General features: G+C 55.8%; 1 protein-coding gene across 2 annotated transcripts in view; it reads right to left on the bottom strand.

Annotated features, from left to right (window-relative positions):
• Positions 1 to 605: 605 nt before the first annotated feature.
• NOTCH1 (notch receptor 1) overlaps positions 606 to 18686 on the bottom strand; it is a 33554-nt gene continuing 15473 nt past the window's right edge. Inside the window, exons 5-34 of one of the 2 annotated variants that reach the window (XM_072352670.1) lie at positions 17560 to 17682; positions 17196 to 17429; positions 16933 to 17088; positions 16665 to 16850; positions 16199 to 16312; positions 15464 to 15577; positions 14312 to 14545; positions 13904 to 14014; positions 13036 to 13228; positions 12804 to 12949; positions 12490 to 12603; positions 11593 to 11712; positions 11339 to 11491; positions 10774 to 11002; positions 10453 to 10654; positions 10200 to 10353; positions 9880 to 10064; positions 9614 to 9746; positions 9043 to 9300; positions 8850 to 8962; positions 7869 to 8440; positions 6706 to 7134; positions 5759 to 5907; positions 4922 to 5138; positions 4487 to 4577; positions 4108 to 4273; positions 3049 to 3344; positions 2636 to 2783; positions 2448 to 2545; positions 606 to 2210 (exon numbers count right to left, since the gene is read on the bottom strand). In XM_072352670.1, the coding sequence (XP_072208771.1) occupies positions 747 to 2210; positions 2448 to 2545; positions 2636 to 2783; positions 3049 to 3344; positions 4108 to 4273; positions 4487 to 4577; positions 4922 to 5138; positions 5759 to 5907; positions 6706 to 7134; positions 7869 to 8440; positions 8850 to 8962; positions 9043 to 9300; positions 9614 to 9746; positions 9880 to 10064; positions 10200 to 10353; positions 10453 to 10654; positions 10774 to 11002; positions 11339 to 11491; positions 11593 to 11712; positions 12490 to 12603; positions 12804 to 12949; positions 13036 to 13228; positions 13904 to 14014; positions 14312 to 14545; positions 15464 to 15577; positions 16199 to 16312; positions 16665 to 16850; positions 16933 to 17088; positions 17196 to 17429; positions 17560 to 17682 (6902 nt within the window). In that variant the 3' untranslated portion in view covers positions 606 to 746. The remainder of the gene's footprint in view (positions 2211 to 2447; positions 2546 to 2635; positions 2784 to 3048; positions 3345 to 4107; positions 4274 to 4486; positions 4578 to 4921; positions 5139 to 5758; positions 5908 to 6705; positions 7135 to 7868; positions 8441 to 8849; positions 8963 to 9042; positions 9301 to 9613; positions 9747 to 9879; positions 10065 to 10199; positions 10354 to 10452; positions 10655 to 10773; positions 11003 to 11338; positions 11492 to 11592; positions 11713 to 12489; positions 12604 to 12803; positions 12950 to 13035; positions 13229 to 13903; positions 14015 to 14311; positions 14546 to 15463; positions 15578 to 16198; positions 16313 to 16664; positions 16851 to 16932; positions 17089 to 17195; positions 17430 to 17559; positions 17683 to 18686) is intronic. The other variant, XM_072352671.1, reaches the window with a different exon arrangement.

Raw genomic sequence — 18686 nt, 5'->3', positions numbered from 1 at the left:
CTATTACCAAAGCAAATATACAAACTCTATAATACTGAAATTGAAACAAGGACCGGTACCATAAAATGTCCTCTCGGATAGAACAGCAAAGGAAACATTTTAAAGTACATCTCACAAACCCACCCACACTGAACTGATCTCCCCTATGGAGTGGCACTGTTTTGTTAGCCCAGTCAATTCTGTTTTCTTCCTCTTTTCTTTCTCACGTCTCTTTCCGAATCGAAAAGAGCAAATAATAATTACAAAAAAAAAACCAACCCCAAAACAATAATAATAATAATAAAGAAATAAATTAAACGGCATTGCAGAATCCTGACTGGTCGCTTATAGCTTAACCCAAACGTCTCCTCCCAAACCAGCACAACGAACCCCCAAACGAAAGAGAACGTCCCATCATAACCTCAGTTTTATGGCTCCTCCAAACTGGTGCCTCGCATTGAGCTCGCAGCAATAGAAGATATAAATAACAAAAGGCAGTGTTCTCGTGTCAAATCAAACGTACATAAATAAATACTAAAAACCAAAAGGAAAATAAAAAAAGGAAAAAAAAAAAAAGAATTAATTTGTGGGTTTTTGTATTTTTTTGTGGGTTTTTTTTTTTTGTGTTTTTTTAAACTTTTGTATAAAAAAAAAAAAAAAAAAAAAAACGTATTTAAAAAAAGGATCCTTTAATAAAAGCATCCGGCGATCCTGTTTAACAACAACAAGTTGTCCCTCAGGCTGCAGTCCCTGAGTCCCACCGGGTCTCACTTGAAGGCCTCGGGGATGTGTCCCATCTGCGACTGCATGCTGGTGGGGGGGCTGGAAATACCCTCGGACCAGTCAGACACATTGGAATGGGGGGAGGAACTCGACCACTGGTCTGGAGACTCCGGAGAGGGAGTGAGGAAGGGGTGGTCGGGCACCTGGAGCTGGTGGCTGGGGGTGTTGTCCAATGGGGAGGAATAGCTGTGCTGGGAAGGGGGGGTCAGGAACTGCGTGGTGGTCATGGGCTGCGTGAGGGAGGACGGCAGAGAGGTGGGTAGCAGTTGAGAATCTTGGGGCAGGATGGTGTGCACCGCCATGGTGCTGCTGCTCACCGGCTGCATGTCGGGCTGGCTCAGCTCAGTACCGAGGAAATTTTGGCCCATGTGGCCGCTGGTGTTGGAGCCGGGGTTGTGGTGCTGCTGCGGCTGGGGCTGCTGCTGGGGCTGCTGTTGGGGCTGCTGCATGCCAGGCTGCGGCTGCATGCTGGGCTGCTGCATGCCGGGCTGCTGCATCTGCTGGTTCTGCAGCAAGTGGGGCTGGGAGGCCAGGCGGGTGCTGGGCATGGCCTGGTAGCTCATCATCTGCGACAGGCTGGTGCTGGGCAGCCCGTTGTGCAGGGAGCTCATCATGCCGTGCTGTAGGTTCTGTGCTTGCTGGTGGGTGCCCGGCTGCATGCCGCCCCGCATGGCGCTGTACTGGTTCTGCACCATGCCGCTCTGCAGCCGGCTCAGCCAGTCGCACTGCCCGCTCAGGCCAGTGGCTCCTCCAACAGAGAAATTCATCGGGGCGTTGCTCATTGCCGTGCTGGGGCTGGAGACAGGGAGGTGTGAGAGGCGCGGTGGCACCGCCTCAAAGGCCATCCTGCCAGAGCTGCCCAGGGCCATCTCCTGCTTCCCTGCCATGTTGAGGTGGTTGATGCTCATGTGGGCATCAGGCATGCCCGGCAGGTGGTTCAAAGGCATGGAAGGGGACTGCTGGAATGGAGAAGTCATCAGCGGAGGGGAGGCGACGTCAGACAGGTACCCATGGGGTGACTCCAGGGAGTCCACTGGGGACAGCACGCTGGAGTTGTCGAGCAGACAACCTTTTCCATCTTGTGATTTTTTCCTCCGGGCTTTCAGGTCTTTGGAATCCTTGCCGTTGCAGCTCAGGCCCTTGGTGCTCGGTTTCCTGGCTTTCTTGCCCTGCACGGCCGGCTTCAGGTTGCTGATGTAACTGCTGGGGGAGCAGAGTGGGGGCGACAGCGTGGGGGCCCCAAGAGGGCCGCTGTGCAGCGGGGGGCTCCGCACCAGGTTGTATTCATCCAGCAGCCGCACGATGTCGTGGTGCATGCGCTCCTGAGCGATGTCCCGCGGCAGCCGGTCCATGTGGTCCGTGATGTCACGGTTTGCAAAGTGGTCCAGCAGAACCTTGGCTGTTTCGTAGCTCCCTTCTCTGGCGGCGAGGAACAGCGGGGTCTCCTCCTAGAAACCCAGATGTGGTTAGGTCTGTGCTTGCTCATCTTCCAGGCAGCACCACATTGGACCCCTTAGCAAGCACTGCATACAGCATGACCCTTATCAACAAATCCCACACCTGGGGTCACAGCAGAACAACAGTCGCAGTGCCAGGCAGTGTTGTATTACAGGATCAAACTGCCCTTTAGCATAGTGCCCAATTACTTCTTTCCCTTGCCCACTGGTCAGCCCCTAAGACCATACCTTATTGTTCTGCATATCCTTATTGGCACCATTCTTCAGGAGGACGACTGCGGCTTCGACATTGTTCACAGCAGCTGCCCAGTGCAGTGCTGACTTGCCTACAGGGGAAGGCCAGGAAACAGCAAGAATTAGTGAGTGGGAAGGGGACTAGTAAAGCAGCCCTCCTCTTCTTTAGCCTCCCACTGTACCCAGATCATCCACAGCGTTGACGTCTGCATGGCAGTTGATGAGGTCCTCCAGCATCCCCTCCACAGCCAAGCGAGCAGCCAGGATCAGTGGGGTTGTCCCGTCGTGCATTCGGGCATCGAGATCAGTCGCCCTGTTCCTTATCAGGATCTGCCCCAGTCAGAGGAAACACAGATGTTAGGTGGGACAGACCTCAGAGACACGCAGAGCTTGCAAGCCCTTCCTGGGGGGTGTCACAGCACCATAACGGTTGGGTTGGAAGGGACCTCAAAGCCCATCCAGCCCCAAGTCCTGCTGTGGGCTGGTTGCCACCCACTGGATGAGGCTGCCCAGGGTCCCATCCAACCTGCACCGCTGACCCAGCAAGCAGGACAAATGCTTTCAGCACAAAAGCAGCGGTGCAAGGACCCATTACCTGGAAGACTCCTTGGGCATCAGCAGAGACAGCGGCGTGCAGAGGAGTCCTGCCCATGTTATCCTGAATGTTTGCATCAGCGCTGGCTTCCAGCAGGCGTTTGGCAGCGTCGGAGCGCGAGTAGCGGGCAGCCAGATGCAGCGCGGTCTCACCGGTGCGGTCGGTCTGGTTGTGCAAACTGGCACCTTGGTAGATGAAATCTGAGATGACCGCGGGAGCATCGTCCTCCTCCTCGCTGTTGCCAGTCTCCAGCCCTCCTCCGCTGCACGAGGCGATCATGAGAGGCGTGAAGCCATCTGAAAATCATGGGGGAAATCAGTGAGAAAAGGCTCGCTGCCTTCCCGTAACGCGGGCGGCTCAGCGAGATGCTCTGTCTGCAATAGATGCTTATTCCCGTGGGTGCCTACAGACTGATCTCCTGACTGCTTCTGCACATCAAACACAAATATCCTTCCTCTGATATGGATGTGAAATTCCTCCGTGGCTATCTCAGCACTCCCTGGTTTTCCTGCTTCGTCTGCTAGCTGGCACACTGACACGCAAGGTGCGATCAATATGAAGGGTTGCTCAGCACAGACTTCAGTGTGGTACAGCACAGCCTTAGCTGTTTTCATTATCTCAGCTGACAGCTTCAGAGAGATGGGGAAGACCAAATGTTTGAAATGGTTTAAGTGTCTACTAACTATGAATATAGCCAAAAGATTGGAAAGAAGATTGTGAAATGTGCATTTGGAGGTGGATGGCCCCTTCCAACCCAAGGTGGATGGCCCCTTCTCTAAGGCCCCTTCCAACCCAAGGGCAGGGGAGAAGTGGGATGATTTAATAGTTCTTCTGTATCCTCTGATTTCCCTCTCTGTGATTAAATAATCTTGTTGAAAGCAGCATTTGGCAGACTGTCTCATGCAGAACTGTGCCATGCAGAGGGATGAGCAGTAACTGTGACATGTGGCTGAGAGGGCAGGGACAGAGCGTTAAAAATGGAGATGGAGCTCTGGGACTGCCCACCCGCAGGCAGTGGGGATTTGAGATGAGCCAAAAAGAGAAGGCAAAGAGCCTTACCTGGCCCTCGTACATTGACATCCATGCAGTCTGCATCGATCTCGCCCTGTGGTGGGGTAGGGGCCATGGAGGAGATGCGGAGGTCGGCAGCATCCAGGTGCTGCTGAGTCCACTGCCTGTGGTCCGTCTGGTCATCCGTGTCGGGCAGCATCGCTTGCTCCTCGAACTGAGGGACAACAACAAATGCTGAGTGTGGGACGGGGGAGCTGAGCTGCAAGCTGCACAGGTGTGTTTGCATTGCTAGCAGGTTTAGAAAGCGGCCTTGGGAAGTCCCAGGGGACATCTTATGTGCTGCTTCCTGTGGAGCTCTGTTCATTCCATGCCACAGCCCAGAAAGCTGCTGTTGCAGCGCAGAAAGGGAACCCTGCAGGCAGCTTACCCTGAACTTCTTGGTGTCCAGGGTCTCCTCATCACCCCACTCATTCTGGTTGTCGTCCATCAGCGTGCCGTCAGAAGCATTTTTGAGGGGTCTTTGAAAATAAAACCACGCCAAGAATTAGTTCCTCTGCAGGGACTGATAGGTGATGGGCTGTGCTTTATACACGCACTGAAGAATCAACAAGGCTAATTTTCAGGACGTTCCCCCTCAAGGTGCCTTTTATACTCTCCCAAGAGCCAACAGACCAAGAAGCATTAAAAAAACCTCCAAACTGAAGTGTGCTTTTCCCAATGCAGAACAACACAAAACCCCACTTCTCTCCTCCCCACCACTCCGCTACGATGCCCTAGAGAACAAAACTGACAGGATGGTTCAGAAGAGCCTCCAAACAGCCCCACTCTGCTGTGCCTAACAGATAACAAACCCATTACTCACTTCAGTCCAACAGAATCTTCCCCAAGCGGCTCTCGGCGCTTTTTCTTGCTCGACTCCGTCACTTTGAAGCCCTCTGGGAACCAGAGCTGGCCATGCTCCCTACGCCGCTTGCGGGACACCAGCACTCCCACTCCAATGAAAGCAAGCAAGACCAGCGCAGCCACCACCACGTACATAGGATACAGCTGGGAGTTCCTCGCGGGCTCCGCCGTTTCACCTGGAAAGCAATGGGGCGCAGAGAGACTCTGAGACATGAAGCTGCATAGCAAACGAGTGACGGAGTGGAAATGAAACAAAATTAGTTAATAAAGAAACCCAAAGGCTGATCTAAATCAGCCCCCTCCCAAAATAAGGTCATTTTATACGCTATTAATCAGAATTGCAAACTATCGGCAAATTCTCCGCTGCACAAGGCAGCCTGCATCAGGAGACAGCTTTACTTTTTTCTCCTTTAAGGAAAAGGATTAGCAAACTTCAAATCATTGCGCTCGCATTGAGCTGTTAAGACAAAAGGATTTAGGGGGGATTTTCGAGATACAAACTTCAACTCCTCGCATGTCACTGATTGATCGGAGCTGGTTGGGCTGCCTGGGCTCCTTTTTTTGTTGTGTTTTTTTTTTTTTAAACTTTTATGGTGATAATGATTTTGAACTAAACCTGGCATAAGCAAACATAATAAACACTATTGGTACTGCTGAAAAAACGGACTGAAAGGAATAAAAAGATGCAGGGGTTACTAAAACCAGACAGTGCTCAAATGTGGCGCCTGAGCCAGCAGACCGATAAATGAGCATGGATGAGGTGGGGAAGATTCAGGCTCTCATCAGCTGCACTTACTCTTGACGGCCTCTATTTTGTAGGGAATGTTCAGGTTGCCCAGCGAGGCCAAGGCCCCCAGGAAGGCTGCCACGTCGGTTGCACTCTGGAAGCACTGGGAGGACGACTGGATGCACTGCCGGTTGTCAATTTCCAAGTAGACGATGGAACTGCAAGAGAAGAGTCAATGGGAAATGAGGGGCCACCATCAATCACCCTGCAGGGCACTGGGCAGCAGGGAGCCCATCTCATCTCTTCTCCCTGGCCCGAGCCCTGGGTTCACACTGGTGGTCTACTGGATCTGCCTACATGAACACCTCAAAGCCCGACTCCTTATCTATAGGAATGCAAGGGAACCTGCTGCACCATGCTCCGAAATTACCCAGACACTACAATAGTGTAAATAAGGCTGTTTGGGAGACTTAAGATCTTTCGTATCAGTTTCACTGCTTCAAACTCCTTTGGTTTCATTGACTTTTGATTGAGTCCACAGAGAGGGAAGGTCAGATCTATATGTTTATACAAAAGAGCTCCAAACACAGTCTGCAGTGATTGAGTTTCACAACAAAGCTCTCGGAAGCATTTCCCAGGGAGAACCTGAGGCTTAGCCCAACACTTTCCTGTGAGCAGACCTCGGCTGGGCCAGCCCCCTGCCCAACAACACCCAGTGTGGGATCCCCAAAGCACCATGCAGAGCTTCAGGTTGGGTATTAGGAAGGATTTCTTCTCCAAAAGAGTGGTAATATATTGGCACAGCTGCCCAGCAAAGTGGGGCAGTCACCACCCTTGAGGGTGTTCCAGAACTGTGGAGACGTGGCACTGAAAGATGTGGTCAGGGGGCACGATGGGACAGACTGGGGCTGGGGATATGAGAGGGCTGTCCTGGTCTTAATGGTTTTGTGATTCCATGTTATTATTATCAATGCAGAAAAACAACCCTGCTCTGTGACAGAGGCTGCTCCCCTTACCCTCTGATGTCCATCTGATCCAGCTCTCTCTTCTGCCTCCTGCCAGCCCGTGAGTAGAGGCTGCTCTTCACTTTGTTGATAACAGCACTGGACATATCTGCCCAGTCCTCTGTTGACCTCTTGATGTAGTGCTTTTTCAGCTCCTCCTCGTTGCCATAGTATGGGAAGATCATGTACTCTCCCTTGGCGTTCTTCTTGAAAACTACATTGGTGTGCAGCACGCGGCTCAGCTCCCTCAGGAAGTTGAAGGAGTTGTTCTTCAGGTTCTCGGGGGTGATGAGGACCACCACCACCAGTGTGCCATCCGCCAGCTTCTCGGGCATGTTGTTTGCACAGTCCAGCCCGTCCCACTCACACTCAAAGTTATTGCAGCCCTGGTCACAGTGACCATCTGAGAAGTGGTCCTTACAGTACTGGTCATACAGAGGGCTGGGCAGAAGGGAAGAAAGACAGAGGAATGAATTAGACCAGGCACTGCGCGTGCTATGGGTCAATGGTTGGACTAGATGATCTTAGTAGTCAAGCTGTAACAATTTTATGACTCTATGATTATTGCTAAGAAAATAGTTTGTGCTTCCCAAAGAGCTCTCCTTTGTGTAATGGATATGGGACTGGTTGACATGGAACGCAATTGTGCCATGCAGCACTGTGAAGTGCTCATGGAAGAGGTGAAAGATAGCAGCTGTTGTGTCCTAAGTCAAGTCTAGATGCCAGAGAACAGGGAAAAGTGCTTTGAGTTACATTTCAAGTCACATTTTAGATACAAGGGACCAAATTGCTGAGACTCAGAGAAGACACGAGGACACAAAATATTACTCAGATTAGAATTTGTCCAGGAATCTGTGAGCAAGTCCCCACTCATCACTGATAATACCTGCCACATGCCTGGATGCTCACTCACACCATCAAGCTTCCAGCTTGATCTATACTGAACCTCACTGTGCCACTGCTGCTGGCTGCAAGATCCACATCTGTGGCATGCTGCAGGTCAGGGCAGTGAAGCCAAGCAGAGAGAGCTACCAAGTGTGCACAGAACTCTATATAACCAGGGGGAACTATGGGGACTTGAGATGCAGCCCTACATGCAGGAGAAGGGAATGAAGACACAGCCAGAAGACTGCAGCACTCACGGCTTTAAAGCGAGAGGACCAAGAGCCACTTACTTGCACTGCCCCTCATACTTCTGGCAGTCAAAGCCATCATACAGGCAGCCCGCGTTGTTGCACTGTGAGTCACACTTGCCATCATTGAAGTACTTCCAGCACTGCAAGGACTGTGAGCAGTTCTTCCAGGGGTCATTGAAATTGAGCGAGCAGTCACCGCCATCCCAGCCGCAGGCGTGGTTGTTGCACTTCCCATCACAGATCTTATTGCCAGCATAGCTCGCACAAACGGCAATCTCACACTTCTCCTCAATTTTGGGTGGGATGATGTCCTGCCCGAAACCTCCTTGGAAATCAAAGTCGAGGATGTGGCAGTTGAGGCCGTTGAAGTTGGCGGGGCAGTTGCAGTGGTAGTAAGGGGAGGCGTCGCTGAGGAACTCGCAGGTACCCCCGTTGTAGCAGGGGTTGGAGATGCAGGGGCTGCTGGCCGGGTATTGGCACTCAGGGCCCGTGAAGGCCGCTGCACACACACACTTGGAGCTCTTGTGCATGGAGATGCAGGTGCCACCGTTCAGGCAGTGCAGGGTCCCGCAGGTGTGGGAGTCGTTCTCACAGGTGGCACCTACAAAGCCCTGGGGAGGGGACAGCAAGGAGGGATCAGTCATGATGATCTGTGTCCTGTTATACACGTGTGCATGCTGGGAAACTCAGCCCGAATGTGGTGAATCAGATCTCAGGGCACAGCTGTGGTGCCACCTCTGAAACTAGTGACGGGCAAAACCACCAACAGCACAAACCCCACTGAAGCATCCCCCTGAAAACAAAGGGAACTCTCCTCCATCTCTGCCTGTCCCCAGCTTTACGTGGCACAAATCATCATCCACCAGGCAGAAAGGAGCCTGCCCCAGAGCCAGGTGTCACACCGGCAGTGCCGCCCCTCCCTGACACAGCAGGTGGGGAAGGCTTGGATGCATGGACTCTCTTCCCAATGGAAGTGGCTGATTTCCCCATGCTCCAAGCAGGAGCACAGTGGGAACCTACCGGGGGGCACTTGCAGATGAAGCCACGGCCTGTGTTGCTGGCCACAGCGCACGTTCCCCCATTCCTGCAGGGTTTGCCCTTGCAGCCATCCACCACAGTGTCACAGCGACGCCCTGCAGAGGGACAGGAAGGTGTGAGGAGCAAAGCAGGGCACGTGAGATGCTCGGGTTGCACTGCAGGCAGCCGTGCTCACCTGCATAGCCGGGCCGGCACTCGCATTTGTAGTCATTGACCCGCTGCACGCAGTTCTGGGTGCCGCGTGCGTCGCAGGGGTTGGAGAGGCACTCGTTGACGTCTCCCTCGCAGCGCTCCCCTACAAAGCCAGGGGGGCAGATGCAGCTGTAGCCACCTACCCGATCCGTGCACTTGCCATTGTTAAAGCACTTGGGCCCCAGGGTGACGGGATCAAAGAAAGGGCTGCAGTCATCCACATTGATCTCACAGTGCACCCCTAAGAGAAATGGGGGAACAACCCACACAGCTCATCAAACAGTATCGGGGGGCTTGGAGGTCCCTCGTGCGAACCTTCCCTGTGAAGGGGCTGAGCCTGACCAACTCAATGGCAGTCTGAGCCACCGCTCAGTGGGAAGCACGCAGCCCATGCAGCTCGTGCCCAAGGCCACGTGGCCTTGATGGCTGAGCCCGCCAGCACACGCAATCCGCTACTGCTGCATTTGCTTCTGCAAGCCCGAGCAGCTAATGAGCAGATAGCAAGGATATCTGCATTCCACCCGCTAATGCCCCAGCCTGGGGAATTAATTTACCTTGAGTTCCTCTGGGGCAGGAGCATTTGTAGGTATTGATGAGATCGATGCAGGTTCCTCCATTCTGGCATGGGTGGGACAAGCACTCATTGATCTCCTCTGAGCAGTTAACTCCATGATAACCAGCCACGCACTGTGAGGAGAGGAGAGCTGTCAGAGACCTTCACCCAGCTGCTGCACGATGCACAGGACATACAAACACCCGATCTATTCCTGATCCACCTACTACCCTCAGAAAGAGCCCAACACAAGAGAGCAGCTCCCACCTCACAGGAATAGCCTCCCAGGTAGTCTGTGCAGGTGGCTCCGTTCTGGCAGGGGTTCGGGGAGCACTCATCCACCTGCTCCTCGCAGTAGCTGCCGGTGTAGCCAGCCTGGCAGCGGCAGAAGTGAGTGTTGCCACTGTCCACACAGAGCCCCGAGTTCCTGCAGAGATGAGCGACGTCGATACCTGCCAGGGAGAGCAGCAAGACGCGGGGATCTCAGCAACACCCAGAGAAATGGCACATCCCAACACAGCAACAGCAATCCTTGGGAGAACCGGGGAACCCCAGGCTATGCACAGGGAATGATGGCAGGGATGTACCTTGCTGCTTTGCAGCCACCTCGCAGGAGACGCTGGGGACATCGCAGTAGAGCCCCGTCCAGCCGCTGTTGCACTCACAGCGGTACAGATTGTTGGTTTGCCAGCACTTGCCCCCATTTTTGCAGGGTGAGGAGTCACACCAGCGCACCAAGTTCTGTGCAGGGAAAGCAAGGGAAGAGATCAGGCCCAGAGAAGCTTCTGTAGGATGAAGCCCCATCCCTGCATATGGGGACCCCTGGAATCTTCTCACTACCTGGCAGTTGAGCCCAGTGTATCCCTGGGGACAGGTGCACTTGTATGTCCCGTAGCTGTCCTGACATGTGCCTCCATTCAGGCAGGGCTTGGAGTCGCACTCGTTGATGTTGTGCTCACAGTAGCTGCCCGTGAAGCCAGATGGACAGAGGCAGGTGAAGGTGTTGATGCCATCTACGCAGGTCCCCCCATTGAAGCAGGAGCTGGGAGCACAAACACCACATCCTCATGAGTCACCCACGGCTGACACTCTTGGTACTGGATGCCAGCCCTGAAGCCCCTCCAAACCCATGCAGGGACCCCAATCCCAAACTGGCAGTACCTCTCAGTGCAGTCCGGCGTGTTGTTCTCACAGTGGATGCCACTGAAGCCAGAGGGGCAGGTGCAGGTGTAGCTGTTGACGCAGTCGGTGCAGTTGGCCCCGTTCTTGCAGGGGTTGCTGGCACACTCATTGATGTCCTCCTCACACTTGAGCCCACGGAAGCCAGCCAGGCACTCACAGAAGAACATGCCAATGCCATCCGAGCAGGAGCCACCATTGTGGCATGGATCTGGAAATGGGGCACGCATGTGTTAGGTGCAACAGGTCCAGCCCTGGCGTTATCCCACACACACAGGGATGGGACAGAGGCCAGCCCAGCCCCAGCTGGGAAAGCACAAGGCACATGGGACACACTTGCTCACTGCCTGCACGTCACCGTCCCCCCCAGCCTCCTTCCTGCCAGCCACCACCTGGCCTAGATTGACGCAGCCCCACAGGGATGGGGCTGGGACATTCCCAAAGCCCGACAGGCCTGGACCCACACAGAGACACAGCTTTCTGAGCACGGGGGAGGCTGATCCATCCCTAGGGACCCCACACAGCCCCAGGTGCCCCTGCTTCTTACTGGGCTGGCAGTCGTCGATGTCGGTGTCACAGTTGCGGCCCGCAAAGCCCACCCGGCACAGGCAGCGGTAGCTCCCGTTGGTGTTCTGGCACGTGGCCCCATTGCGGCAGGGGCTCTTTACACACTCATTGATGTCAATCTCACACGTCTGACCTGCAGGACAGCGGGATGGGAACCACGTGAGCTGGGGGGCACTGGCAGAAGCACTAGGGCTGGTTGTTGTGCCCTGGGCCCACTTGGCAGAGCAGGCTCACCTTGCCAGCCGGGCGGGCAGCTGCATGAGAACCTCTTGTAGTCTTCTGACTCCCGGCACTCGCCGCCGTTCTTGCAGGGGCCGCCAGCACAGGGGGCCAGCACGTCCTCACAGGTGGCTCCTGCACAGGGACAGGTGCCCGCTGACCACCTCCCAAGGGACAGTGGTGGCCACGCAGCCTCCACCTGCCCTCACAGCCTGCTTCCTGCAGGGCCTGGGCTGCCCATCCAACCCACAGCCCTCTCCTCCATCTCCATGACCCCTGGCCCCACAGATCTTTAAACTCCTGCAATCTGGGCCTCGTTAAATGGCTGCACATTTCCTCTGGACGGGAAGTGCTGCTCAGGGTGTCTTTTCCCCCCTCCCTCTCCGTTGCTTTTCCTGTTTACATCCAGCCAAGGGACACGTTCCCTCCTAACCCTTATCTTCCCTGTCAGCCAGTATCTCCCGAACTGCCCTTTGCTATTTTCCAGAGCCTTCCCCTCCGCTCCTGCCCTATCCCCATCCCTCCCCCCCAGGGGTTTCTATGGCCACTGCCGAAGGCAGGAAACAGCTCATGGCTTCCTGCTATTGTGCTCTGGCCGCTGCTCTGTGCGAGCGGAAGTGAGAGGATGGCAAACAGGAATCAGCTCAGCAGAATTGCCCGGCCCCGCAGCCTCAAACTGCTTTTTCCAACCCTGGGCACCACGGTGGGAGAACCAACAAGGGCCCTGTTGCAGTGGGGTGCGTTCCCAGTGCCTCTGCCCTCTCCAGTGGAGGAAGACACCAGCTGTTCCTCAGTGAGCCTCTCAGTTTCCTCCAGCTGTGCTGTAGCACAGGGGAAGCACAGGGGAAGACCTGGAGCAGAGGGACCCGTTTGCAGCCTTATGGGAGGGCTGAGGGGCTCCTGCCCCCTCACCTGTGTAGGGCAGGAGGCAGTTGCAGGTGTAGCCAGCCACGTCATCGATGCACGTGCCTTGGTTCAGGCAGGGGTTGGAAGCACATTCATTGATATTGGTCTGGCAGTTGGGTCCTGGGTTAGAAAAAAGGAAACAGAGCTTTAAAAACAGGGTGGGACGGAGTCAGGCTCAGAGAGAACCTCCTGCTGTCAGCTCAAGCCATGGGACCACAGACTACCAAAGGTCCTCAACTCCCTCCTGGAGTAGGAATCTCCATTGTGCCTCCAGTGACACTTCTGCTCAATGGGGACAGTATCCTCAGCCACATCCTTACCGCTGAACCCCTCCCTGCAGGTACAGATGTAACCGCTGGTCATGTCCTTGCAGGTGCCACCGTTCATGCAGGGGTTGGATTCACATTCATTATTGTTGATGTCACAATTTGTCCCGCTCCAGCCCGGGTCACAATCACAGCGATAACTTTGGGGAAAAACAAGAGCATAAAGCAGAGGTTTTGGTGCCACCTGACCACGCTTTGGTGCAAGCAGTGCTGTGCCCCAGCCTACCCGTTCAGCCCGTCGTGGCACCTCCCATGGATGCAGGGGTTGCTGTTGCACTCATTCACTTCAGACAGGCACTTGGGGTCGTGGAAGCCCTCGGGGCAGAGGCAGGTGAAGCCGTTAATGCCATCCTTGCACGTGCCCCCATTGTGGCATGGATTGCTGGCACACTCATCGATGTTGATGTTGCACATGCGCCCTGAGGAAGAGGTGAGCAGCAAAGCGTCAGTTCTAGTAGGGACACGGCACTGAGGGTGCATGGCCTCCTGGGGACACGTAGACTCCTTCAGACATTGGAAGCTCAGATCTCTAGGCACACACGTGTGCCAGGCCCGCCTCTGGGGTAAGGGGAGTTCACGCTGCTGCATTGCCCTCCTGGCTTAATTCAGTGCAATCGGGAGGGGAAATCAATGCAGTCAGGAGGGGGCCGTGCTGTGGGCTCCTGTGGTTCAGGAGGGACTATCAGAGGGAGCCAATTTCAGCCTGTAACCCTACCTGCTGAGGCTGACAAAGGACGGCTTTATGGAAGGCTCCTGGCAAGCAGGAGCACAAAGAGCCGCGTGGCCCCGCAGCCCTCACTGCCGTGAGCGGGGAGCCGGCGGGGTCTGCTGCTATCAAAGCTCTTTGCTTTTTGCAGCATTGATCAAACAAACCAGTTAGACAAGGCAGCAACCCGATACCCATGGGAGTGGATGCAATGGGAGTCAGATTCCCGGCACTGGAACGCCTTTGATTTTGACTCCAGCTGGAATCGCCCGCTCAGACAAGTGGGAGGTGTTGGGCTGGGGTGGCAGCCCTGCTGGGTGCCCAAGGCGGGGGCAGAGCCTCCCCACGACCTCAGCCCCCCTGGCTGCTCACAGTGCCCCACTCTCACCTGTGTACCCCGGCTCACAGGTGCACTCGTAGCCGTTGATCTTGTCGATGCACTTGCCATAGTCGCAGGGGTTGCTGGCGCAGTCGTCCAGGTTGATCTCGCAGTTGGGCCCTTGAGGAGGAAAGCGGGGGTGTCAGCAGGGTGCCCCCAGCCCTGCTGACGATGCACTACGAACCCCACGGGCGCTGCTCCTGCACCACAACAAAGCCTCCCTCGCAGACAGCTTCCAGCTGGGGTGCAGGTGCTAAACTGGGAAAACTCGCCCTGGCTGAGGACACCCCCCTCCCTCCCCAGGCCATCCCCAAAACCAGGGCAGCTGCTGGCAGTGCCCTCCCAGTACATCAATCCATCCCAGGACAAGCTGGGTGCCTTGCTGGCACCACCGCCCCCAGTGCTCCCCTTGCTTACCCGTGGTCCCCTTGAGGCACAGGCAGTTGTAGGCGTTGTCCCTGTCCTGGCAGGTCCCCCCGTTTCTGCAGGGCTGGCTCTGGCACTCATTGATGTTGATGTCACAGCGGTGACCCGTGTAGCCGGGCTGGCAGAGGCAGGTGAAGGCAGCGATGCTGTCCTTGCAGGTCCCGTAGTGGCATGGGTCAGGGTTGCACTCATCAATGTCGATCTCACAGTGTACACCCGAGAAACCTGGAGCCATTGGAAACACATGGTGAGGATGGAGCACGTTGGGGGGGCAGATGTTGGGGTGAGGATAGGGGATGTCATGACATGAGATGTTCCTGCACACCTGAGCTGGCATGTGGCAGCACCCACCCACTCCACCAGTGCAGCATGACCCCCCCAAGTGCAGGGCACAGGGCAGTGGAGCCCCCCCAGCCACGGGGCCTTTCAGTGCCCGGCTTGCAGGCTTTGTCCCAGGGCTCACAATGATCTGCATTAAGCTGCCTCAACTCAGGAGTGGGGCCCTGCATTCGCCCGCGTCTGGTCCTGGAGCGTGCGGTGTGGGGGGGGGTGGCCGCATGCACCCCCGAATAATCACCCCCCCCCACCCCCCAGTAGATCCTATTCTCCTGGCCAGCTCCCTCCCCAATGGGCTGGGGGTGGAGAGCTGAAGACAAAGTACAGCTTTGACTAGACCCCGCCAAGCCCACATAGCAGCTTTTCATCGGGGCTTGGCATTAGCAAGACACTAATTAGAGGCCATTCAGCTGGAAGATTTCTGGCGGGAGCTGCTCCACAAAAGAGCCACTGTTTGCCACCAGGGCTCAAGTCATCATTCTGTGCAGTCGCTCCTTGGGTTTCGGTGCGTTGAGCCCCCGCAGCCCCGCACCTTGCATCCCCATAGAGGCAGCTTTATTCCTTCCTTCCTTCCTTCCCCATCGCTGCTGGGGAGTGCAGTGGGATGGGCGCCGCAGGGCCACACCTCGTTAGCACCGGGCTCATTACAGGGCTGGCTGGAAGCGGGCATCTGGGGTGAGCTTTGGGAAGACTGGCACTTCCCTTGACTAATAACTCATTGATGTGATTTTATGGCACTTCACAGGGCAGAAGGTGACTCAATCCTGCACAGATGTACCCAAGCCCCTCAGGATATGGGGACCTCACCTTCGGTGCACTCGCAGCTGTAGGTGTTGGGGCCATCTATGCACTTGGCTCCATTCTTGCAGGGGGTGCTGGCGCACTCATCGATGTCGAACTGGCACAGGTGCCCATTGAACCCTGAAACAGAGGCAGACGTCACAGCCCTGCCAATGGCTGGAGCACCCCCTCCCCACCGCCCACAGGTCCTGCAGGGCCCCCCACATCCCAGCCGGGGCGCCAGGTTTCCATGGGGATGGCTGCGCAGGGCCCTGAATGCGAGGCTGCGACCCGCCATTGAGAGCATCTTATTTACATCTCTAGAGGAGCAAAGTCTCTGAACTTCAAAACCTCCTTTCACAGATTAACCGTCTCCCCATTCTCCGCTCCACCCCGTGACTTTGACACAGCATTCAAAGTGGCTGGCAAGCTCCCCCCCACCCCCCAACCCCCAGCCCTCCTTCCCAAAGAGGGGCCTTTTCAAGTGCAAAGCCGAGGGCTTTAATCCACCTTCCCCTCTCCCATGGGCTGGTGCAGCAATGGGGCTCAACCCATCACTGGAATGGCAGAAACATCCCAAAAGTGGTGGCTCTGCACCCCATATGGGGATGCCACTCATGGTAGTTCTGCTCTGAGCATCCCACACTGCTGCAGGGCTGCAGCTCTGCAATAGATGGAGCTAACTGTTGGGCTCTGCTCTGCCCAGGTAGGTACCCAGCACCAGGGATGCTGTAAGGGATACAAAGAAGGGATGCCACATACCAGTGGGGCACTCGCAGTGGAACTCGTTGATCTTATCCAGGCAGTTTCCATTGTGCAGGCAGGGGCTGCTGGCACACTCATCTGTGTTGATTTCACAGTAGACACCCTCGTATCCTGCAGACAGACCCAGCACCCCATCAGCTTGGTGCCATGGGACCAGCATGCAACACTGCAGTATGGACAGGTGGCACCAAGCAGGTGTTTGGCCTTTATGAGGACAGCCCGGCAGCCACGCTCCAGCTGATGGAGCATCCACCATGGATTTCACATCCTAAGCCAGCAAGAGGAAGAGCACAGAGGGCTGGTGGTATCCAGCTCCCTCTCCCAGATCCCATCTCTGCAAAGGCTTTTGGTGCTAGTCCCAGGCACAGCAGCCTCTCATAGCTACCAGCCCAAATCCATGTTCATGGGCACACAAAGCCCTTCCTGCCCACACCCAACATCAGGGCACGGTGCGCACACCCACCAGGCATACAGATGCACTGGAACTCCCCAATCTGGTCCAGGCAGGTGGCATCGTTCTGGCAGGGGTTGGAGAGGCACTCGTTGACATCGATCTCACAGCGAGGACCCGAGTAGCCCTGCAGACACTGGCACTGGAAGGACCCCTGGGTGTTGATGCATTTCCCTGCGTGCTCACAGGGGTTGGCTCCTGCAAGACACAAATGCTGCCTATAAGACGCTTCTCCCTTCTGTCTTGCACAAGCTGCTTAGTGCCAGGACACAACACTCACCCAGTGAGCACTCATCCACGTCCTGGTTGCACGCTGGCCCCATGTACCCCGAAGGACACGTGCAGATGGCTTTGCCATTGACGGGGTTGGTATCACAGTTGGAGCCCTCATTGCAGGGGTTGCTGATGCAGGCATCATCCAGGTGGCACAGCAACCCTGTGGGGAACAGCACAATGCTGGGCACACAGCTCACCATGCATGGAAACCCTGGGAGGGAAGGGGGACACGCAAAGAGCTGCAACCAGCACGAGATGGGGCCTCACCTGTGCGCCCATGGGGACACTCGCAGTAGAAGGAGGCCACCCGGTCATGGCAGGTGGCCCCTTGGAAGCAGGCAGCCATGGCACAATCATCAATGTTCTCACTGCAGTCCTCGCCCGTCCAGCCATTGACACAGACGCAGTTGTAGCCACCGTGGTTGTTGTGGCAGGTGCCCCCATTCTGGCAGGCATTGGGCATCAGCTGGCACTCATCCACATCCTCAGTGCAGTACTGACCTATGGGGGAACAGGGTACCATGAATTCCTTGTGCACAGATGGGCGTCTCCATGCTCTGCCCACCCAGCTATGCCTCCTCTGGGCAGGACGTGTCCCCCAGCACATCCTCCTGCTGCTCCCCAGCACTACCTGTCCACTCGGGTGGGCACTGGCAGTTGTAGGTGTTGACGCCATCCACGCAGGTGCCCCCATTCCTGCAGTTGTTCCCTGGACAGTCGTCGATGTTCTCCTCGCAGTTCTGCCCGGCGAACCCTGCACAGAACAGCCACTGGATCACCTCCCTGTGACCATGCCCCAACCGGTGTCACCATCCCCACAGCCCCGCAGGGCTCCCAGCACAGGGGGGTGACCTCCCTCAGCCAGGTGCTGTTAGCAGGCAGACAGCCCGCCGGCGCTCCCCGCCCCGCTCCTTTGAAGCCAGCGCCCGGTTTCATCCCCAACCCCATCCCGTCTCCTGTGGGGCCGATTCCTGACACGCACATTACCCCAGGAGGGAGCAATCTCCCAAGCCTGGCAAGCAGCCCCATCCTCAGTGCAGGGTGCCAATGCCCCCGGCCCCGCCACGCTCACCCCGAGCAGTGGAGGCTGTGCTGGGGACAGGATGAACCGGGGCTGCTCCCACTGCCGCTTACGGCACCCGGCGCTGAATCACCCTGCTTTAATTTCACGTTTAAAAAGCCTCAGCACCAGTGTTTCCCCCAGAGGGGAATTCTTTGTTTCCAAGCCTCTCACAGCGTGAATCATTGCACGGTGTAAATCTCAGCTCTGCTCTCGGCGCAGCCCGGCTGCTCTGGTTTGTGTTATCACATCCATCTGATAGCACAGCGCACATGGAAACCGTGCGACTCCTGACCTCACCGCACAGCATGTGCAGCAGAAATGAAACGGCCCTTACTGGGATATCTGCCACCTCAAACACCCAGTATGGCCACTGGTCCTTGCACTGGGGTTGGCACCAACACGTTGATGCTGCCCAGCAGTGGGGATGGGCAGGATGTGCTCCTGCAAGCATCAGCCACATTGGGACCACGCAGAGAAGGACACAGACCAACCCCAACACCAGTCCAACACAGCTGAGCAGGTAATTTTGTGCCTCATTTTTAAGCAGTTGGGCTGAGACTGATTAGCAATAACCAGCAATGTCCTGCTTACCAGCACTAATGCTCCGAATGAGTAATTTTGAACCCTCCGAATGAGTAATTAGTACTGCAATTACTCTAAACTCAAGGTTACACTCTGCAGCGATGGCACGATAA

This window comes from Excalfactoria chinensis, chromosome 18 (assembly GCF_039878825.1).
Source record: "Excalfactoria chinensis isolate bCotChi1 chromosome 18, bCotChi1.hap2, whole genome shotgun sequence".
NCBI lineage: Eukaryota > Metazoa > Chordata > Aves > Galliformes > Phasianidae > Excalfactoria > Excalfactoria chinensis.
The sequence above is the reverse complement of the archived record's forward strand: the minus strand, read 5'-3'. Positions and strand labels throughout refer to the sequence as shown.